At 41.6% G+C, this 23,334-nt stretch overlaps 2 protein-coding genes across 9 annotated transcripts in view; one reads left to right on the top strand and one right to left on the bottom strand.

The window, feature by feature from the left end:
• SUSD5 (sushi domain containing 5) overlaps positions 1-13,136 on the bottom strand; it is a 56,036-nt gene extending 42,900 nt beyond the window's left edge. The window contains exons 1-3 of the mRNA XM_008983976.5: positions 12,927-13,136; positions 8,258-8,435; positions 2,264-2,382 (exon numbers count right to left, since the gene is read on the bottom strand). Of these exons, the coding sequence (XP_008982224.1) occupies positions 2,264-2,382; positions 8,258-8,435; positions 12,927-13,038 (409 nt within the window). The 5' untranslated portion in view covers positions 13,039-13,136. The remainder of the gene's footprint in view (positions 1-2,263; positions 2,383-8,257; positions 8,436-12,926) is intronic.
• Positions 13,137-13,201: 65 nt separating this feature from the next.
• FBXL2 (F-box and leucine rich repeat protein 2) overlaps positions 13,202-23,334 on the top strand; it is a 171,963-nt gene continuing 161,830 nt past the window's right edge. For all 8 annotated transcript variants that reach the window (XR_013528728.1, XR_004735957.3, XR_013528727.1 and 5 more), the window contains exon 1: positions 13,202-14,938. Coding sequence is in view for 1 of the 8 variants with exons in the window: in XM_035278311.3 (XP_035134202.1) it covers positions 14,936-14,938 (3 nt within the window). In the remaining 7 variants the exon portion in view is untranslated. The remainder of the gene's footprint in view (positions 14,939-23,334) is intronic.

Here is a 23,334-nt window from a genome sequence, read left to right on the forward strand (position 1 = left end):
GCAGAAAAGCAACCAAATGGGTGGTTTACAAAACTGTAAGACAAATAAACAGTGGCAGTTTTAAGCCACTACAATTTGGGGTGATCTATCAGCTAGGAAAAGCTAACTGATATCTCCTGTTCACTGGAGAAAGAAATAAGACTCAGAAACCCTACCTATTTCTTTGACATGACTGAAGAGAAAAGGTTTTCCTGTTTTGCTTCTGGCTCTGTTCTGTCTCCTTCTGTTTATGTGACCCTCTGCTTATGTTTAGAATTTAAAAGACTATTTAAATTTACTAATGTGGGCCAGGTGCAGTGGTTCATGCCTGTCACCCCAGGATATTGGGAGGCCAAGGGGGGTGGATCACCTGAGGTTAGGAATTCAAGACCAGACTGGCCAACATGGTGAAACCCAGTCTGTACTAAAAATACAATAAATTAGCTGGGTGTGGTGGAACACACCTATAGTCCCAGCTACTTGGGAGGCTGAAGCACGAGAATCACTTGAACTCAGGAGGCGGAGGTTGCAGTGATATGAGATCACGCCATGCACTCCAGCCTGGGCAACAAGAGTGAGACTCTGCCTCAAAAAAAAAAAAAAAAAAAAAATTACTTGTGTGTGTGGGGCAGAGGTGGGGGAGGTTTAAAGAAAAAAAAAAACATAGATACAGCTCTCCCTGAATTTGTTGAAAACAAGGTCACATCTCTCAGTTGCCTGAATGAACCAATGATGGCAGGAGACTCTGCCAACACCCTTCCATAGAAACCAGCAGATGCAGAGCCCTTCCTAGAGAGGGACCCTGGAATAGAAGAGCCTTAGGGTTCACCATGACCCTTACTTTTACCAACTCCTCTGACTCCTTTCTTGGAGATGAGGATTTGGTGCCTCTGGGCTGCAGCCAGAGGATTTGGATTTTCAACAAGTTCTTCTGGTGTTTCACGTCCTCGGGGAGTTTCGGGAACACTGCATTATAGAAAGAGTTCCCAACCTGGGCTGCACATTAATATCACAGGGAGGTTTGAAAAAGCCAGAACATTTAAATCAGAATCTTCAGGGCACTGAGGCACCAGTATTTTTTAATACCACCCCTGCCCACTCCCACCAGTCCAGTCTGCAGCCAAGAAGAACCTGTGCTCCTTTCTATGACTGATGAGTAAGGAGCTCGCTTCCCCCCTCTCCCATTCACACCAATATTCCTTTTCAGCCGCACGTGTTTCTGATAACAGAGGTGTACTTATGTTGGTGCATACAAAATGCGGCCCTGGAGGCTTCTTTATGGTTTTCTCCTCACCACTCAGCTGATTTCCCAATAGGAATTTGAATTTTCCTTACTGTGAGCAGTTCCCTAAATCCTATAAATTTCTTTTTTGGGAAAACAAAGAAAAAAAATATATATAATCAAAGTTTTGCTCTCGTTGCCCAGGCTGAAGTGCAATGGCGCGATCTCGGCTCACCACAACCTCCACCTTCTAGGTTCAAACCATTCTCTTGCCTCAGCCTCCCAAGTAGCTGGGATTACAGGCATGTGCCACGATGCCCAGCTAATTTTGTATTTTTAGTAGAGACAAGGTTTCTCCATGTTGGTCAGGCTGGTCTTGAACTCCCAACCTCAGATGATCAGCCTGCCTCAGCCTCCCAAAGTGCTGGCATTACAGGTGTGAGCCACAGCACCTGGGCTATTTTTTTTTAGTGTACTGTCCAATATGAAGAGAGACTGAAGGGCAAGCTTTGAACATCAGCAGCTGTACGAGATGCTGCCAGGGCTCTTCCAATATTCTCTAGATACCTTTGCCACCCCCATGCACAGGGGCTCTGGGTAGGCACCTTTGCCTCTTTGTTGGAGAGGGTGGCACTCAGGATTCAGAGACCTTTTGCCTGTGCCCACACAAAAAACAGAAGAGCCTGGGAATTTCTATCTCCTGAAGCAACCCTTCACCCATGACTGATGGGTGTGGTATAAATACTCCAGCCCCCTCACCCCAATCAGAAAAACTGTGGTTACATACATATACTATCTCCAGGGGTTCTTGAGTCACTGAGCCAAAGTTACCCACCACCTCACCACCACTGTGAACTCCGCCTAATGTTGCACTGATGCGTGATCCCCTTTCCCTGTCTTGTCCACTTCCCCATCGCCCTATTGGCTTTTCTTCGGAGGACTTCCTGATACACCATGTCTAGTAAATCCTCATTTCAAGGTTTTCTTCTAAAGAAACTGATCTAATATAGCAACCCCCAAGAGCACACCCTCCAGCACCTTTAAAAAGACTCTGGCACTCACCTTCATCCTTAATACAAAGGGCACTGTACGTGCCACCAGGAACTGGGTTGCTCTCAATCCTCACATCGACAGCTCTCATGATTTGCTGTTCTCCACTTCCTTTGCTACACATGGTTGTTCTGAAATAGACAAAAAAAGACACCGTGTGAGGAGAACTCTGGGCTGAAAATAATAATAAGGAATAATTCTCTTCTGCTGTCAGCTCTGGCTGAAAGCATTAATCTGGACCCATTCTCTGCAAAAAAAAAAAAAAAAGGTCTAAATTCAGAAATACAGCTGATGCTTCAGCTAAAGTCATAGGTATCAATTCGAGTTTCAAAGGCAATATATTGGTGATCTCTTCTAGTATATGTTTTTTTTATTTCATAAAATTCTGCTATTTTGTTTTTCTCTTATCTTGCTGTTCGAATTTCTTTAGATCTTTAGTTAATGAACTTTCAGATTTTTTCCTTTTCTAACATAAATATTTAATGTTTTAGATTTCCTTCTAGGTATAGCTTTTGCTGAACCCATGAGTTTGGGTATGTATATTTGTAATATCACTGAGTTCTAAACATATGCTGATTTCCACTATAATTTTTTCTCTCATAATTTATTTCAGGATATCTTTTCTAAACAGCAAATACTTGAATTTACTAACTGGAGCCTCTTGTCTACTGACACTTAATCACCAATCTAATTTAAATCTGCTTTTTCTTAATTCTGTCCATTTTCTCTTCTCTTCCTCTTCTTTCTTTTTCCCACTTTGGATTATCTGAATTCTTCTTCTTTTCCGGGGGGGGGGTTATTCTCTTTTTTCTCTGTATTGATTTGGAAGTTAAACACCATTTCAGTATTTTTTTCAGTGGTACCCGGAAGTTACAACTTCTTTGACTTATTAAAATGTAATATTATTTTTATCATCTACTCTAATAATATAACTACACATGAATACACTTAAAATACTTCCCACTGCTATAAACCATTTTGTAGTATCCAATGTTACTATAACTGCTTCAGACAATCACATAATTTCAACAGGTCCACATATTAACTCTTTCCATTTATTCTTTTATGACTCTCCAGTCTTTCTCATGCAATATTTTCCTCCTGCCTGAAGAGCACTCATTAGTGGTTAAGTGCAGATTGGATGTAATGAATTCTCTCACCTTTTGTCTGTCTGAAAATGTCTTTATTTCACCTTTATTATTGGGAGATATTTTTCACTGCAGATAAAATTCTAGGTTGGCAGTAATTTTCTTTCAGTACTTTCAAAATATCTAAAGTCTCCGGGCTTTTGTTGTCAGTTTATTGCTGCTCCTTTAAAGACAATCTATTTCTATGTTTAAAGCATTCTTTTCTTCATATGCGATGTTATGATGTGCCTAGCTGTGAATTTCTTTGTATTTGTCTTACTTGAGCTCTGCAGTGATCTTTGAATCTGTGTCTTGATGTTTGTCTTCAGTTGTGGATCGTTCTCATATTACTTTTACTCTGTCTTCTTTTTTCTTTCTCTTCTCCTTTTAGAATTCAAATTATGTTGCATCTTCTTTGTCTTTTATCCTTTGTTGTATATTTTTTCATCCTTTTTCCCCTCTGTTATTTATTCTGGATATCTTCCTTTGAAATTTCTTCCAGTTCACTAATCCTCTCTTTGGCTTTTTTTTTTTTTAAAGTTTTTTCTCTCTTTCTTTGTTTTCTTTTTCTCTCTTTCCTTCCCTCCTTCCCTCCTTCCTTCCTTCCTCTTTCTTTTTCTCTCTTTTCTTTCTTTCTTTTGTTCTTTCTCTCTCTGTCTTTTCTATCTTTCTTTTTGAGACAAGGTCTCACTATGTTGTCTAGACTATATTTAAACTTTGAACTCCTTGGCTCAAGTGATCCTCCTGCTTCAGCCTCCCAATTAGCTGGGACTACAGGCATGCACCACCATATCCAGCCTTCTTCGGCTCTTTTAAATCAGCTATTAGATCTGTCCATTAAGTTCTTAACTTTAGTTACTTTATTTTTCATGTCTAGAGTTTCCATTTGGTTATTTTTTTAGCTTTCTACCCTCTGCCAAAATTCTCCTTCTCATCTTTTATATCTTTGAACACATCAAGGACAGTTATTTTAAAGTCTGCATCTACCAATCCTAATGTCTGGAGTTTCTATTACTTATTGTTTCTCCTGAATTTTATTCTATTTGCCTTGTCTCCTCATGCCACTAGTTATTTTATATTGTGTGACAAATCCCACACTGACTAAATTGTTTGTTTAAATAAATTGAGGTCTAGGATACTATCTTCCTCAAAAGATAATTTTTATTTGATTCTCCTAGACATCTGGGGCACTGGAAATTCTGAGTCATCTCAATCCAAATTCATGGCTACAGAGTATTTGAAGATGTGCTGCTGCTCATAGCAGGGCCTGTGTCTAGTTCACTTTATAGTGTAGTGTGTCCAGCTTACCCTTAGGGCAGAGCCCTGCAAGGTCCCAACCCAAAGCAAAAGGGCTCACCAGGTCCCCTCCTACACAGAAAATGAATTCAAATCTCCATTCCCCTAGTCCCATGTGGCAAAGGTTCCCAGGAGACAAGTGGCCCCAAAATCTGAATTCATCACTCTAGGCCTTTATCATTCTCTGGATTTATGTGTACACTCAACATAAGGTCATAGAGATACCAGGCAGGTGTGCTGGATGTCTACTATGCTATCAATTATAAGATGCACCACACATTTAATCGTTGCTTTTCAGTGTGTGGTGAGCGAGTGGAGAACTGCGCAGGAAAGACCCACAGTGAAATGTACATACTAATGGTCAGATGCTGCTTTCCAGAAATTAAAATAAAAGGATATTGAATAGGAATGGTGAAAAGAGCATAATATATTTTTTAAAAAGAAATAAAAAATTAAGGGACAGAAAAACTATTTTTAATACATTATATAGTAAATATAACAAGTAAGTATGTTTTCTTTCTTTCTTTCCTTATTTTGAGACAGAGTATCACTCTGTCACCCAGGCTGGAGTGCAATGGCACCATCTAGGCTCACTGCAACCTCTGTCTCTCGGGTTCAAGTGATTCTTCTGCCTCAGCCTCCCAAGTAGCTGGGACTACAGGTGCACACCACCATGCCCAGCTAAGTTTTATATTTTTAATAGAGACCGGGTTTGGCTATATTAGCCAGGCTGGTCTCAAACTCCTGACCACAAGTGATGCACCTGCCTTAGCCTCCCAAAGTGTTGGGATTACAGGTGTAAGCCACTGCACCCAGCTGTATGTTTTCTTTGTAAAGTAGTATCATTTCAGCCTGCAGAGATCCACTAATATGTCTTCACACCTTATAGTAAACCCACAGAAGATGGACCTTTTTTAATCGTCTGGTCCTGACATATAATGCCTGAGAGACCTAAGCCTAGTTGCAAGCTGTCTCTTCAGAATCTCTGAATATTCTGGTTATCTGATGAAATTTTATAGTAACGGAATTATGAAAAAGTATTCCTACTTGACTACATTATGGAAATGCATGCATATTTTGTCTATTCAAGAGCACGGATGTAAAACGTAAGGCAGAGAGGACCACGGTTCCATCCATCCGAAAGGCTTTGGATGTAGCCTCAGTTGTCCCTTTCTTCAGTTGTTGCTTCCAACTTGGCACATTCGGAGACATGAGTCAGCATGGCTGTCTGTGCTCTCCATGGCCACGGGCCAGCCAGACATCTTTGGGATCATCACCTACCAAAACAGTTCTTGGTGCCTTGTTTGCTTTCATGTTTTCTGTGGCATGAAGAAAAAAGTGAAGTGGCCCCTGCCTTCTCCCAGCATGAAGTGTTTGTTTATTTGTGTTTTTGTTGCCTGTGTTTCTGAGAACTTATTAAAATATTTTCCCAGACCAATATTCTGAAGCATTTCTCCTACATTTTCTTCTAGTAGTTTAATAGTCTTGGGGCTTACATTTAGGTCTATAATCCACTTTGAGTTGACTTTCATGTGAGGTGAGAGGTGGGCATCTAGTATTATGCTTCTGCATGTAGATGTCCGGTTCTCCCCGCACCATTTATTGAAGATACTGTCCTTTTCCCAATGAGTGTTCCAAGTTCTAGTGTTGTGTACCACTGTAGGATGGCTGTAGTTAATAACATATCATTTCAAACATCTAGAAGGAGGATATTGGATGTTCCCGGCAAAAAAGAAATTATAAATATTTGAGATTATGAATATGCTAATTACCCATATCTGATCACTCTCCAGTATGTGTATCAAAACATCACTATGTACCCCATGAATATGTACAATTATTATTTGTCAATTTAAAAAATAAAATTAGGCCAGACACGGCGGCTCACACCTGTAAACCCATCACATCGGGAGGCGGAAGCCAGAGGAGTCCTTGAGCCCAGGAGTTTGAGACCAGCCTGAGCAATATAGCAAGACTTTGTTTCTACAAAAACATAAAAATATAAACAAATAAATAAAAATTTAAAACAAAGCAGGTTTCAACACTATTGGAAAGATTTTTCCTAGCTGGCCATAACAATTGCTTCTCTAAAGCATTTCACTAGTCAGGAACTCAGGCAGCCACAGTAGGAATGGCTTGTCTCTGCATATCTATCTAGGACATGAGCTGGCAAGACTCATAGGCTGGCAGTAACTCAATGGCTGGGGGCTAGAATCACCTAGAGGCATCTTCATTCACATTTTAGGTAGTTAATGCTGGCCATTCGCTAGGACATTGGTTAGGTCTGTTGGCAAGAACCCCTAAAGGAAGTATCTCCATGTGGTCTGGCCTCCCTCACACCCCTCACACAGTCAGACTCCTCACGGCATCTCAAGGCTACAAAAGTGAGTGTCCCCAGAAATCTAGATGGAAGTGGCATGGATTTTGCCAATCTCACTTCAGAAGTCATGTAATCTCACTCTTGCTGTATTCTAGCAGTAGAGGCAAACACACTTGTTGATGCCAGAGTGAGGAAAAATTTGTGGCCATATTTCAAAACCTCTATGCCATGTTCCTGTACATATATATGCAGTTAGAGTATCCACAGGAAAAAAGGGATAATGAATGTATACCAAACAGTTTATAGTCATTATCTCTGGGGTGGAGAAGAGAGAAACTTACTTTGTTATATATATATGTGTGTGTGTGTGTGTGTGTCTGCGCGTGCACATGTGTGCGTGCACATGAGCGCATTATTTGAAATTTTTACAATTTTTTTTATTACTTAAAAAAAATTCAAGGCTGGGTAGGGTGGCTCACTCCTTTAATCCCAGCACTTTCGGAAGCCAAGGCAGGAGGATTGCTGGAGCTCCTGGGAAACACAGCAAGCACTCTTTATGTCTATAAAAAATAAAAATAAAACCTTAGCCAGGTGTGGTGGTACATGCCTGTAATCTTAGCTACAGGAAGCTGAGGCAGGAGAAACATTAGAGCTTGGGAGGTTGAGTCTGCAGTGAGCTATGATTGTGCCACTGCACTCCAACCTGGCTGACAGAGAGAGACCCTATGTCTAAAACAAATAAGAATATTCAACATAATAAAGTAAGGGGATAAAAGAACTATGACAGAACTCCAGAAAAATACTTTTGTAAGCAAACTCAAAACATAAACACACGCCAGGCATGGTAGCTCACACCTGCAATTCCAGCACTTTGAGAGGCTGAGGCAGGTGGATCACCTGATGTCAGGAGTTCAAGACCAGCCTGGCCAATATGGTGAAACCCTGTATCTACTAAAAATACAAAAATTAGCTGGGCATGGTGGCACACACCTGTAATCCCAGCTACCCAGGAAGCCGAGGCAAGAGAATTGCTTGAACCCAGGAGGTGGAGGTTGCAGTGAGCTGAGATTGCGCCACTGCACTCCAGCCTGGGAGAAGAGCTAGACCCCATCGAAAAAACAAAACAAAGTGTGAACACACTAGAAGCTACTGCCCACTGCACTCTGCCTGTACTGGTAACTCAACCGAACAACTACTGAGCACTATATAAGCCTTGGTGGTGCAGTTGGGGTGCTCTGGAAAAGGAGTGCTCGCCTGACTTACCCAAGGGTGCCATCTGCTAGCCAGCCAGTGGCACATACCGCAAAGGAGCAATCTTGGACCACTCTCCGCAGCTCGTCTGCAGACACCAAGTGAGCACCCCTGCTCTTGCAGGAAAGCCGAGCAGCCTCCAGGACTAGGCCCTGAGAGCCATTCTGAGACTCCAGCACAAAGAGCTTTCCTGTGTGGGGACAAGCACAAACACATGTGGACTCCAGGATCAGCAAACTCATCCACTGGCAGATGCCAGTCAGAACCACAGTCCTCGCCTGAAGGCCCAAATACAGCAACTACCACATGGCACACCATCCCTGGAACCGGGTGATGATCACTACACTAGTGTTTTCATCCTTTTTTTTTTTTGTTTTTGCTTTTGTCTTTTTTGTTTTTTAAATTAACCATTTGCTCTGGTGTGTTGATCTGGAAAAGCCATTCAAATCTTTCTTTTAAAATGGTATTTTACAAATATCATGTGTCAAGGCTTCTCTGAGTGTCCTAGGCTTCTCTGAGTTGGGTCACTCGATGTCCAAGGCACTGATTTAGGCCCTGGCTCTGCTGTCTTCTGCCTCCCTTAGCCCTAGGATGCCCCCCTATACAACAGGTTGCTTTCCTTCTCTCTGTCCCTTGCCTTAGGACATTACCAGGCCCGTTCACAATACATTCATTTGTGTCTGCTGTACTTCTCTCCGACTGGACAGGAAAACAGGGATCATGTCTGGCACACCTTGGCTTCCTGCAGTCATTAATATATGGACATGTAGTGGGCCTCAAAGAATGTGTGATCAATGGGGGGATGGGAACGTGAATTCAGGCAGAGGTGAAAGCCCAGGCTGAACGCAAATGAGAGTTTTAGGCAAGAAAACCATGGTACCGGAGGGAGTGCTGAGGTCCCCAGGAGCCTCCTGGAGGAGTGAAGCAATGCCTTGGGTGGCCCTATCAAGCTAAGGTAAAGGCAGGGGAGAAAACAACTGCTTAGAATGAGACAGCTTACTTCCATCTGTCACCAACTTTTTCATAATACATCAGTTATTAGACTAAGACCCGACTAAGACACAAGTCATCTGCTTGCAAAATTATTATAATGGATATAAGAATTCCCCAACTTTGAAACCAAAAGTTTTAATAAAAATACAAAAACATGAAGTAAACATATCCACAGGTTACTGGTACTCCTACACTTAACTATAAAAAGGTAATATCAACCAAACTGCAAGGAAAAACAAGATCCACAATCCTTGAGGAAATATTTAACTACTATCCCTCTCAGTAATTGTTAAAACAGAAAACAAAATTAACACTCTTCATGTAAGAACCTATGTGCAGTATGCATACCAAACTACAGAATACACATTCACGTTAGGCACATACAGAACGTTCGTAAAACTGATCAAATACTGAGCTATCAAGCAAATCTAAAATACCTCAAAAGACAAAAATCATTCAAAGCATGCCTTTTCAACTACAACAAAGCTAAAATCACTTATTTATGTATGAAACACTTACATCGTGTTTACTATGGGCCAGATGCTGTTTAAATTGCTTTATAAAGACTCATTATATTAATCCTTATGACAACTATGATATAGGTGATATTATCATCCTCATTTTACAGTTAAAGTTAAGTATTAATACTAGTCCAGGATCACACAGCAGAGATACAAAACCAGGCAGCATGGCTCCCTGTTAGTGCTTTCAATGGGTTATACTGCCTCTCAATAACAAAGCAAGAACTAGGAAAATCCCCTTGTGCATGGAAATTACAAAATATACTTCTAAATAAACTGTGTTCAAAGAAGAAATCACAATTGAAATAACACATTTAAACTCAAGGGCCAAAAACTTGTGGAGAAACTAAAGTAGTTTAAGAGAAATTTATAGCCTCAGAGCTCATATTATTAGTATCAAAAAGTATAGCTGAGAACCAATCATCTAAGTTTCTAGTTCAAAAACTAACACAAAAGTCCCACAAAATCAAATCTTCTAAAGTAGGAGGAAATAACACAGAGCAGAAATCAATAAAATGGAAAGCAGACACACAATTGAGAAGATAAAGCCAAAAGTTGCTTTTTTCAAAATAATACTAAAATGGATAAACCCTTAGTAAGACTGACCAAGATAAAAAAATGAGAAAATACAAATGACCAATATCAAGAATGAGAGGGAACATCACTACAGATCCCATGGACCCTGAAATGATAATTAGAGATTATTACACTGCATATGCCACTACATTAGACAATCTAGATGAAGTGGGAAGAAACCACTTAAAAAACAAAACTTAGCAATACCGACACAAATTTAATTTTAAAATCTGGATCGTTCTTTATCTACTAAAGAAATTAAATTCATTATTTAAAATCTTCCTACAAGAAAACCTCCAGACACAGATGACCTCACACCAAAAACTAACAAACAAAAGCCCTCCCCCACAGAAACCCTTTCAGAGTTAAAGAGGGAACAATTTTCCACTTGGTTCAGGAACCACCATAAGTTTGATATCAACACTTGACAAGTATATTATAAAAAATGAAAATTACAGGCCAATGTATTTTATGAACACAGATTCAATAATCCCAACCTGTTTTCCTCACTCCAGGCTCAGTTCTAGGTCTTCTCACTGTGAAATTTTCCCTACGACTCTGTGCACACACTGATTTCAAAGACCATCCTTACACAGATGACATATTTTTAGAAATAGTTTCTCTGCAAATGTGTCTTCAAATATCTGTAATTCATCATAGTTAAGCTGAGCATTTCCTCTTCCTCTCATCACCATAGCATACAAATAACTAAATGTAGGAACTGGTGGTAGTTAAGAATTTAGTATGAAAAAGAATCCTTTGGTAATACAGCTTAAAACTCTTCCTGGTTCTAGTATAAAGGTTGGAGCTCAGAAAATTGAGTTACTTAAAAGGAAGTGTACCTATAATTGTCCATTGCGGAAGTGGGGAAAAGAAAAGGAAGGAAAATGAAGAAAAGGAACCACTTCTGGCAAGCAGTAACAGGGGGTCATGTGCTCTGATGGTGTCCTTACTTTCTCTTTGATCAATGACATTTCTGCCTTTAATTTTCTATGACCTGTATCAAGCTAGATAGGCACAAAATATTGATCCTTATCCACATGGCCTTTCACTTAAACAGTTACAACAGGGTGAAACTCTAAGACCTTATGGATTGCAAAAAATATTTATTTAAAAGGAATTAAAATTGGCACAAAATATCTTGTTGAAAACTTAATATTAGCTCTAATTTATTCTACTTGCATTCTTTAAAATCAGCTTAATTTTCAATGTCAGTCAAAAAACACTACAGTGAAGAATTATCGGTAGACTGCTAATAGGTATGGGACCCTTTGGGGGTGATGGAACTGTTCCGGAATTAGATGCATGAAAACCTTGGTTTTCACAACATAATGAATACACTAAAATACACTTAATTGTACATTTCAAAATGGCAAATTTTATGTGAATTATGTGTCAATTAAAAAAATTAACACTGGTTACTAACAGCCTTCAAAGTTAAAAATGTTTTGTCTCTAACACCCTCTCTGAGGATATGGAGAAATAAGACATTCATTCTTAATTAGCAGCGAAGAGCTTTTCAAGCCTGCACTTAAAACAGAGAGCACTAAAAACTCTTAAGAACCTAGAAGGTTTTTTCCTTGGCTTTCCCTTCTCTGACAACCATGCTTTTTTCTTTCTTTATTTTTCTTTCTGTGTCTTCTAGTTTCACCCAATATCGTTGGCTAAATAAGAATCACACTTTAAAGTATACAACGCATCCTAAATTGACGGAGGGCTTTTCTCTTCACTCAATCTAATTCGTCCTAAGCTAGAACTCCCTCACGGGTGTGAGAACTGCTGGCTTTAAGCTTGCTGCCTTCGGATGCGCCTGTACCGAGTCAGCGGGATTTTGTTCCAATATTAAAACACAGCTGAATTAGCTTTTCAAAATGGAATGGATACAGAGCTCCAATCATGCTCATTTAAGGCAAGTATTAAAAGCTAAATTCAGTCTCAAAAAACAAGCAAAAACTGGTTCAATCTCAGAGAACCTGCTATAATCTGGCCCTTGCCCTTTTCTTTACCTCATGTCTCAAGACGTCCCCACCTAGCACCCTCGACTTCAGGCACTTAGATTTATCATTTGTCCCATTTTTCCTCAGAGCCTTTGCACGTGCCATTCCCTCTACTCAGGCCACTCTTCTCTCACCCTTTGCCTCTCTGATTCCCACGCATCTTTCAGATCTTCCAGGACCACGTCAAAATATCCCAGGGAGTTTTCTAACCATCGGCGGTGTCCTCTGGGGCACATTAATAGACGTGGAGAAACAAGGACGGTGGAAAGTCACCCGCTAGCAGAGGACTTTCTATGGCACCTTAGAGGTGATTTCATTTGAACTTTCTTGGAGACCTTAGGAAAGACAGCGGCGGGACTGCGGGACCTGAGCGCTCGGCGCTCAGGGAGGGTCCAGGCACCAGGCGGGCGTTTGGGCGCGCGGGCACGGGGAGACTTGGTGGGCCAGGAGAGGGATGCTGGGTCTCGGGACCGCTGCTCGCTAGTTCCTCTAGGGCTTGCGCTCGCCGCTTGCCGGCAGGTCAGAGGCGAGCCGCGCCTTCCCTGCCCGGAACCCACGCTCCACCCCCCGCCCCGCCGCCTCCCGCACACTCACCATCCGCCCGCACCGAAAGGCGCGGCAGGCCAAGCAGGAGCAGTGCCGCCGCCCAGAGCCCGAGCAGGCGGCTGTGCCACCGGGAGGGCGGGCGAGGTCCCTCGGCGGTCATGGTCCGGGAGTGCGCAGGCCAGCGGGCTCGGTGACGGCTCCGGCTGCGCTCCGGTTGCCCAGGCCACTGCCCAGCGTGCGCCACTCGGCTTGCGCTCTGCGCTCGGCTCGCGAATCGCAGGCTTTGCGCCGGGCGCGCCGAGAGGGAGGAGCGCGGAGAGCCCGGGGAGTCTCGGGACGCTGGAGCCGGAGCGCCTGGGCCGCCGAACTCCCGGGGGGTCTTCTCTGTGGCGCCGAGGAGGCGGCTGTAATCCAGCTCCGCCTTCGCGCTGGGCACCTGGAAACCTCGGTGCCAAAAGGGGCTACGCCGCCGGGCCGCGCGCTCCGCAGGCTCAGCTGGGCGGAGGGCGCAGGGAGGCGGGAAGAGTGACGAGCCGGCCGCAAGGAGCCCTCGCCCGTCTCGGGGACCCTCGGCGAGAGGGTGACGCAGTCTGAGAGCTCGAGCCCCTCTGACAGGACCGTTAGAAAACGGGTGTCTAAGTCTGTCCTCCGCCTCTGTACTTTTCAGTTGGACTCCTCCCACTTCTTCTTCTTTTTTTTTTTTTAATGAGTAGAGGAAAATCTAACTTACCAACCTCACTCTAAGGTGTGAAACGCACGGAGTAGCGAAATTCCATTTTCCTAAAAGCGTAGCTTGACAGTCACTGAGGAAAAGACATCTTGAGGAACGCTTCCTTCACCACTCTTCCAGGTACACTCTAGTATTCCTCAAGGAGCCGCAAGAGCGCTCGCGAGGTTGTCACCGTTCACCTACCTCCCAAATCGGGGCTCTTTGACTTCGAAAGGCTCTGAGATTCGGATTTTGTCGGTTTGATCTGGGAATCTACGCTGTAAGTAAGTGTCCCAACGGATTGTGATACAGGCCAAGGCGGTCGGATCACGAGGTCAGGAGATGGCGACCATCCTGGCCAACCCATGGTGAAGCCACGTCTCTACTAAAATAAAAAAATTAGCCGGGCATGGTGGTGCGAGCCTGTAGTCCCAGCTACTCCGGAGGCTGAGGCAGGGGAATCGCTTGAACCCGGGAGGCAGAGGTTGCAGTGAGCCGAGATCGCGCCACTGCACTCCAGCCTGGGCAACAGAGCGAGCCTCCATTTCAAAATATATCTATATCTATCTATCTATATCTATATCTATATCTATCTATATCTATATCTATATCTATATCTATCTTTACTTAGCTCCTTCCCTTTTAACAGTTAGCTGGTAATCTAAGGACTGAGGCTTCACATGTCTGGACTGGAGGGGACATTTTAAAGCCTGGTTAGTGCACTCACTCAGGAGCTTTACCTAGTAACATTTTTAAAACAGTCAATTGAATATTACTACTTAATCCTACTGACATTTTAAAGACTCTGTTTATTCACAATTGTCTTGGCCTGTTCTGATGTGAGATGGCATGCTCCAAAGGTAATTGGTATGGTTGCTTTAGAAGACCAGCTGTTTCATCTAAACATATACCTGCCTTAGGACCCAGAAATTCCTATCCTAGGAGTATGTCCAAAAGAATGAAATCCTATATTCACGCAAAAAAATCTGTGCACAACTGTTCGTAGCAGCTTTATTTGCAATGATCAAAAGCTGGAAGCCATTCAGATATCAACAGATGAACAGAAAACAAACTCATATTCACACAATGGAATACTGTTCAACAATAACGGGAATGAACTGCTGAATGAAATACTCGACACGTGAATGAATCTCAAGGATAGCTGCAGAGTGAAAGAAGCCTGACGCAAATCAGTTCACACTGTGTGATTCCTTTTATATGAAGTTCAAGACACGACACAACTGATCTGTGGTGAAAACAGTGAGCACAGTGGTTCCCTGTGACGGAATGGGAATACGCGGGAACATCTTGTGTGATGAACATGTTCTGTATCCTCTAATGACCAGTGATGGTGAGTGCGTTTTTTTTTTTTCTCATATATTTGTTGGCTGCATAAATATCTGCTTTTGAGAAGTGTCTGTTTATATCCTTTGCCCACTTTTTTTACAGGGTTGTTTTTTTTTCTTGTAAATTTGTTTAAGTTATTTGTAGATTCCGGATATTAACGCTTTGTCTGATGGGTAGATTGCAAAAATTTTTCCCATTCTATTAGTTGCCGGTTCACTCTAATGATAGTTTCTTTTGCTGTGCAGAAGCTCTTTAGTTTAAGTAGATCCCATTTGTCTATTTTGGTTTTTGTTGCCATTGCTTTTGGTGTTTTAGTCATGAAGTCCTTGCCCATGCCTATGTCCTGAATGGTATTGCCTAGGTTTTTATGGTATTAGGTCTTATGTTTAAATCTTTAATCCATCTGGAGTTAATTTTTGTATAAGGTGTAAGGAAGGCATCCAGTTTCAGCTTTCTGCATATTGCTAGCCAGTTTTCCTAACACCATTTATTAAATAAGGAATCCTTTCCCCATTGCTTGCTTTTTTCAGGTTTGTCAAAGATCAGATGGTTGTAGATGTGTGGCGTTATTTCTGAGGCCTCTGTTCTGTTACATTGATCTATATCTCTGTTTTGGTACCAGTACCATGCAATTTTAATTACTGTAGCCTTGTAGTATAGTTTGAAGTCAGGTAGCGTGATGCCTCCAGCTTTGTTTTTCTTGCTTAGGATTGTCTTGGCTATGTGGGCTCTTTTTTGGTTCCATATGAAGTTTAAGGTGGTTTTTTTCCAATTCTGTGAAGAAACCACATTGAGATGCCATCTCATGCCAGTTAGAATGGTGATCATTAAAAAATCAGGAGACAACAGATGCTGGAGAGGATGTGGAGAAACAGAAACACTTTTACATTGTTTGTGGGAGTGTAAATTAGTTCAACTGTTGTGGAAGACAGTGTGGCGATTCCTCAAGGACCTAGAAATAGAAATACCATTTGACCTAGTGATCCCATTACTGGATATATACCCAAGGGATTATAAATCATTCTGTTATAAAGACACACGCACACGTGTGTTTATTGCACACTGTTCACAATAGCAAAGACTTGGAACCAACCCAAATGCCTATCAATGATAGACTGGGTAAAGCAAGTGTGGCACATATATACCATGGAATATTATGGAGACATAAAAAAGGATGAGTTCATATCCTTTGCAGGGACATGCATAAAGCTAGAAACCATCATTCTCAGCAAACTGACACAAGAACAAAAATGGACACAGAAAGGGGAGTACTAAACAATGGGGTCTATTGGGGGGAAAAGGGGAGGGCCAGTGGGAGGGGGAGGTGGGGAGGGATAGCCTGGGGAGAAAAGCCAAATGTGGGTGAAGGGGAGAAGAAAAGAAAGCACACTGCCATGTGTGTACCTACGCAACTGTCTTGCATGCTCTGCTCATGTACCCCAAAACCTATAATCCAATAAAAAATTAAAAAAAAAAAAAACTAAACGCCGAATGTTCTCACTCATAAGTGGGTGCTGAACAGTGAGAATACATGGACACAGGGAGGGGAACATCACACGCTGGGGCCTGTCGGGGTATAGGGGACTAGGGGAGGGATAGCAGGTGGTGTGGAGCTAGGGGAAGGATAGCATTAAGAGAAATACCTAATGTAGATGATGGGGTGATGGATGCAGAAAACCACCATGGCATGTGTATACCTATGTAACAAACCTACACGTTCTGCACATGTACCCCAGAATTTAAAGTATAATTAAAATAAGTAAGTAAATAAATAAATAAGAAAAGTCAGAAAAAAAGCTAAAAAAAAGTTCCATATTCTGATGGGGATGGTGGTCACATGAGTGTATATGTTTGTCAAACATTCCTAAACTGTACACTTGAAATATTTGCCTTTAATTGAATATTTTTACTTCAGTGACAAATACTTTAAAAATCAGAAACTCAGTCTTGCCCTAAAGAGTAAAAAAGGTTTGATAGAAGAGAGTTTGATGAAAGGATCACATATGGTGATGTGGACAAGTCTGAGAGAAGCGATAAGGATGGTGAAACTCCTGGGTCTAGCAGCAGCTGGAAGCGGTAGCCACTCTGAGCCCTGAAGGTGTGAGGGAAGGTTCAGGTGTTACCAAACCAGCAAGAACTGTGGCCACGAAAGGGGCCGCCTGAAAGGGGGGTAGCCATAGGTAGAAGAAACAAGACGCTGCCACTGGTCTGGTAGGGAGTGAGTGAGGAAGAAAGACCCTGACCTCTCTCTCCTTCTAGCCCATTCCTCTTGACGCTTCCTATTGGCAGATCCATTTAAAAGCCAAACGGCAGAGAAGCACAGGTGCAGTGGTCCTTAGAAGTCAACCCGTTAGGGTGCAGAGTTGGGCAAAGAAGGACGAAGAGTGGATCTGGAATGGCCGATGGGAAACAACCAGAATGGATCATCTGCTTTTTTCTTTCATTTGAAGAAAAATAACAGGAAATAAAACAGGAGAAACACAAAATCCTGTCAGTCCTATCTTGTATGACCTGGGAATAATGTCAACTTGATCAAATTTCTGTTTGGGGCTAAACTGTGAAATTAACCATCAGTGGTTCACATAATATTGTCTCACATAAACCGAAAAGGGGAGAAATCACCAACTGTCACAAAATGGAGATTTTACTGTCCCCACTTCTATAACTGGTCATGAGGCCCTATTTGACCATCATTGCAATGTTCCCCTTTACTCTCTGAGCATTTTGGCCTGCATGAGTTTTTTTGTTTATTTGTTTGTTTGTTTTTGTTTAGCTGATGAGAGGGGCCTAAAGTTTCATTCTCGCCAAGGACTTACCTTTATTAGTTTGCCACTGATCATAATTATTGGATATGGGAGTCCTCTGAGGACTAGACATAGTCATCCCATTATGAAGCAGGAATCCAATTTCCACTTGGTAATCAGGATCAATCACCCAGTCAGCAAACTAGCCTTCTTTTCTGTCTGTTCGTTCTTCTACATGAGGACTGCAAAATTACCAGAGCGCCGTCTCAGCTTCCAATCTACAAGGGCCATTCCTGTTGTTTACTGGTGGAAGCATTTCTGTCATGGGCACCCAAACCTCCCAACTCACCGATGTTTTTTTTTTCTCTTTTCTCCCATTACTAAAAGTGGTATCCCAGCTCACTGATCTAAAGGATGTGGAGATATTGTGCAAAAGTGTGATAGGTGGGTTATTGTGTGTAATAGAGAGGTCCCACTTCAACCTTGGTCCCTAAACCAGTCTATTATGTCTATAAGAGAAATGACACCACATATTGGCTACTGGGTTAGGGCATATATTGTAACTGGAGTGAGTGCCCCAAACTCCGGGGTGCTGTCTTCTAGCTGGTATCCTAACTCTGACTTACCTTTCTATCAAGCCACATGCTTCTAGGTAAATAGCATGAGATGAGTCTACTGCCCCACTGATTTCTACAAAGTTAGTTTCTGGATTAGAGATAAAATAATGTGTGCTGCTATGGCCATAGGTGAGAAGACACTCTATACATCTACACGTAGTGGTGCCAGTAGAAGCAAGGCAGGCAAGGAAGGCAAAATCAGATCTAGAATAAGAATTAATTTCAACAAAGAAGAAAAAAAGAATTTATTCCAATAAGGACAAATAACTGCAGTCTCTATGAAAAAAAATATCCAATTTAAATAACCTTTCTCTACATAGCCAACAGGAGAGGCTGGCTAGGGAATAATGCCACGTGGAGACTCATGGTGGCCTCTGATATTGGCACACTGGACTCTCAGCAGTACTGGTAATCATAGGGGATCTAAAGAGAAGTTTGTGTTATTGCGCTCCTGCATAGCCTCCATCTCTGCCACCATGGTCTCTATATACATGGGTCCATCAAACAAGCACTGATATGGCTGGAGAAAGAGGTGCTGATGACCGAAGACTAGGTCATCCTGCCTGCCTGATTATCAGGAGCCTTCTCTCCATTGACTGCCTCTGGTGGGCAGAGGATGTATATATATATATACATACACATACACAGGCTGTGCCCTTCTCAAGAGAACCACACTGACATCCTTGCTATCCATCTCCTAGTTCTGAACCTTTCAAGTCACTGACTGATGATTAGCCATTGTCCGTAAATCAGTAAAGATCCATAAATGAGGCCATCTTGCCTTTCATGTAAACCAAAGCTCCACCCACTGGGAAGATTCTCTCCTGCTAGTTTTTACTTTTCAGTAGAAAAATATTGCTGTAATAGAAAATACATAACATTTATCATTGTAACCATTTTAAGTATACAGATCAGTGGCATTAAGAACATTTACATGGTACAACCGTCACCACCGGCCACCTCCAAAAGTGTTTCATCATCTCAAACAGAAACTCTGTACCCATTAAACAATAACCGCCTATTCTCTCCTCCCTCTAGCTGCTAGTAACCACTGTTCTACTTTCTACCTCTATGAATTTAACTATTCTAGGTACCTCATACATGTGGAATCACACAATGTTTGTCTTTTCACGCCACTGTTGTTTTTAGTGCTATACCAGTGTGAGGCTAACTAGTGCTACCCCATGGACACCCAAGGGTAAAGCAGGTTCAAGTTTTTTCTCCTCCATTAAGTAAAACTCCCTGTGAAGCCCTGGGTGTGGGTTGAGGGAAAGGCAGTAAAGCAGTGGAAGCAAGTGCCATAGGCGTCTAAGTCTCCTGCTCATGTAATTTAGATGTTCATTCCAAGCCTACTCTTGTATGTACCATTTACATTTAGTAGTAAAATTCTGCTTTGTGATTCAAAATATTCATGAGACCAACTAAGGTATCATACGCATGCAGTAACTGGCGGTCCAGCAGTCAGTCCCTATCAGAGCCAGTAGCAAGCTAGGAAATGCTTATCGTATGGTGAATAATTGACTGTACATGAAAACTGTAGCCGTTTTTACTGCAATGTTTTTGGTTTGCACAGTGCTTCATAAGGCATTTTTATCTGCCACAGATGCTTAAAGTGTTGTACCTCTTGTAACCTAAGGTCAAAGTGGCAAGGCAACTTAAGACTGCAACTTAGAAAGCAGAGCTCCATCTTGCTTTCAAAACTGTAAACCTTATAGGTTACCACATAGTAAATGATTTCAGAAACATTGTATCTTTTTATGTGTGCTGGTAGTACCTGGGTATCAATTTGTCTCTAGGTACAATCCCGAGATAAGATAGTAAAAGTAGGCTGCTGTCCTTGGTAGGTGGAAGCAAACTGTTTCTGTTTACTGACTGAATTAAAAATGAAGCATTTAGGTCAGACATTTTGGCTCACAACTGTAATCCCAGCACTTTGGGAGGTCGCGACAGCAGATCAGTTGAGGTCAGGAGTTCAAGACCAGCCTAGCCAACATGGTGAAACCCCATCTCTACTAAAAAATTAGCTGGGTGTTGTAGCAGGCACCTGTAATCCCGCTACTTGGCAGGCTGAGATGGAAGAATCTCTTGAACCTGGGAGGTGGAGGTTGCAGTGAGCTAAGATCACTTCACAGCACTTCAGCCTGGGTGACAGAGACTCTGTCTCAAATATATTTATATTAAGCATTTACTGGGTCAATAGCTTACATAGCAAATACCAGAGACAGTGTTGACTTTTTCTAGCCATAACAACATACCTGGAATAATAGTTACAAGTGGAATCAATGATTGATTAAGTGGAAGATAAACGAAGAATCTTTTCCAAACACTTCTGGTTTTTGCTTTTGCAAACCGGAAAGAAAACATTGAACAGCTAAAGGCACATCTTATTTTCCCTGATCTGTTCCTGGTGTCATGTAACTAACTTCTCTCTTCAAGGACAGTATGCGGAATGATCAACTACATAAATTGAGTGCACTCAGACACAAGTATCCAGGGACAGCTCACTCCTTATGGTCTCTGGTCGTGGTGGAAGAATATTCAGAACCTCTGCCAGCCACTCAGTTCATTAGGCAGTTTTCAGTAGCCTCTAAAAATGCAGTAGGCAGTAGGAAATGTGAGAGATTATAGATTAGGTTTACGTAAAATATGTGCAGAAACAGAGACTAATGAGTACTGTCCTGGAGCCATTTGTGTGTAGTTTGAGTGCTCTTGCTACAAAGAATAATCATTTACCTTATGGTGTAAACCTATGACTGTTTATTTACTTTATTGTTTGGTAACCTATTTATTTTTTAGTAAGTCCTTATTATACTAAGCTTAAGAATGGAAGTGCATAATTAATGTAAAAATATTCTATTTCCATTTTGCCCCAAATATTTGCCAACAGTCGTCATTCATCATGGGACTGAGGGACAACATGAATATCAGAATACATGACTCTACTGAAGAAATATCGGCAACCATTTCAAAAGTTGGGAATTTTTCTTTTAAAGATAGGGTCTCACTCTATTGCCCAAGCTGGGGTGCAGTGGCACAATTACGGCTCACTGTAGCATCAAATTTCTGGGCTCAAGTGATCCTCCCATGTCAGCCACCCAAGTAGCTGGAACTACAGACATGTACAATGGATTTTTTTTTTTTTTTTTTTTTTTTGTAATCAAGGTCTCACTATGTTGCCCAGGCTGGTCTTGAACTTCTGGGCTCAAGTGATCCTCCCATTTCAGCCTCCCAAAGTGCTGGGATTATGGGCATGAGCCTGGCCGGAAGTAATATTAAGAGCACTGCATGAAGATAATGTTTTAATAAGCTCAGTGCAGAAGACCCATTTACATATCATTCTGTAAAACACCACTTTTCAATGAGATCAAATGGCTGTTCTTCTAAATTAATTTTATTCATTTTTTTCTTGTGCACATATGTTGATTCCATGAACAGTTAAATGATGCCAGTTTTACACGGTATTATCAGACACTTTAAACAGAAAATCAGTTAACCTCAATAATGATTCAATCATTTCATCCAATACCCAAAATTAAAATAAATCTTTTTGAAGCTTATTCTGTCAAAGAAGAATCATCTGATATTATTTAAAGACTATTCTAAATTCACCTCATTTTTTTCTAGTGATTATACAGATGCAAATTTTGATGGTAAAAGTAATATTTACACTAAGTAAAGAACTCTCTGGATATTTCTTGAATTGTTGAATAAGTTATGATGCACACATAATTCATCATTTCAAACAAGTTGTGATATTCTGCAGTCTTGGAAAACTTTATTATATTACATATTTGATGATGTTTCCTCTCCCCTTTACAATCTCTTGTAGTTTATTTATTGATTGACTGATTAAGATGAAGTCTCTCTCCATCACCGAGGCTGGAGTGCAGTGGTGCCATCTTGGCTCACTTTAACCTCAACCTCCTGGGTTCAAATGACTCTCCGGCCTCAGCCTCCTGAGTAGCTGGTATTACAGGCACCCGCCACCACGCTTGGCTAATTTTTATATTTTTAGTAGAGATGGGGTTTCATCATGTTCGCCAGGCTAGTCTCGAACTCCTGACCTCAGGTGATCTACCTGCCTCGGCCTCCCAACATGCTGGGATTACAGGCATGAGCCACCACACCTGTCCTACAGTCTCTTGCATTTTGAAAAGTATCCTACTTTTTACATGTTGAATCTCCTGAAATAGCTCTCTAATTGTCTTATTTTTTTCTCTCCTATTTTCCTTCTCTTTGTCTTTCTGCTATGGTTTCTGGGAGATTTTCCTTAACTTTATTTTCTAGTTCATCTATTGAGTTTTTCATTTCTTTTTTATTTTTTTTTTAAATGGAGTTTCACTCTTCTGCCCAGGCTGGAGTGCAGTGGCATGATCTCAGCTCACTGCAACCTCCGCCTTCCAGTTTCAAGAAATTCTCTTGCCTCAGCCTTTCAAGTAGCTGGGATTACAGGCACACACTACCACGCCTAACTAATTTTTGTATTTATAGTAGAAACGGGGTTTCACCATGTTGGTCAGGCTGGTTTTGAACTCCTGACTTCGTGATCCACCTGCCTCGGCCTTCCAAAGTGCTGGGATTACGGGCATGAGCCACCATGCCCAGCTGAGTTTTTCATTTCTAATATGGAATCATATTTTAGTTTCCAATAAATATTTTTTTGCACTCTGAACAATTCTTCTTGTGATACAATCTCCAGTCCTACATTCTTGAGTGTCTTATCTCCATGAAAGAAATAAAGTCCTTGTTTTCAAAATTTTTATGTCCCTGCATGATCTCTTCTAGACTGCTCTTATTTCCCCTATTTCTTTAGTGAGGACTTTATCTATCATATTATAGCTACTCTTTCTATATCTGGTGAGACTGCATTGTCTTTCTATCAATTTATGAGGTCATTAAGGGATGCGTGCTATGATGATATTTACACACAGGGAACCGTCTGAATCATGAGACATGCCCATTTTACACTTCGATGATTACATGATTTACATGACATTTCCTAGAGTCCATGCCACATAAATCCATTGATTATGGGTTTG

This window comes from Callithrix jacchus, chromosome 17, assembly GCF_049354715.1.
Source record: "Callithrix jacchus isolate 240 chromosome 17, calJac240_pri, whole genome shotgun sequence".
Lineage (NCBI taxonomy): Eukaryota > Metazoa > Chordata > Mammalia > Primates > Cebidae > Callithrix > Callithrix jacchus.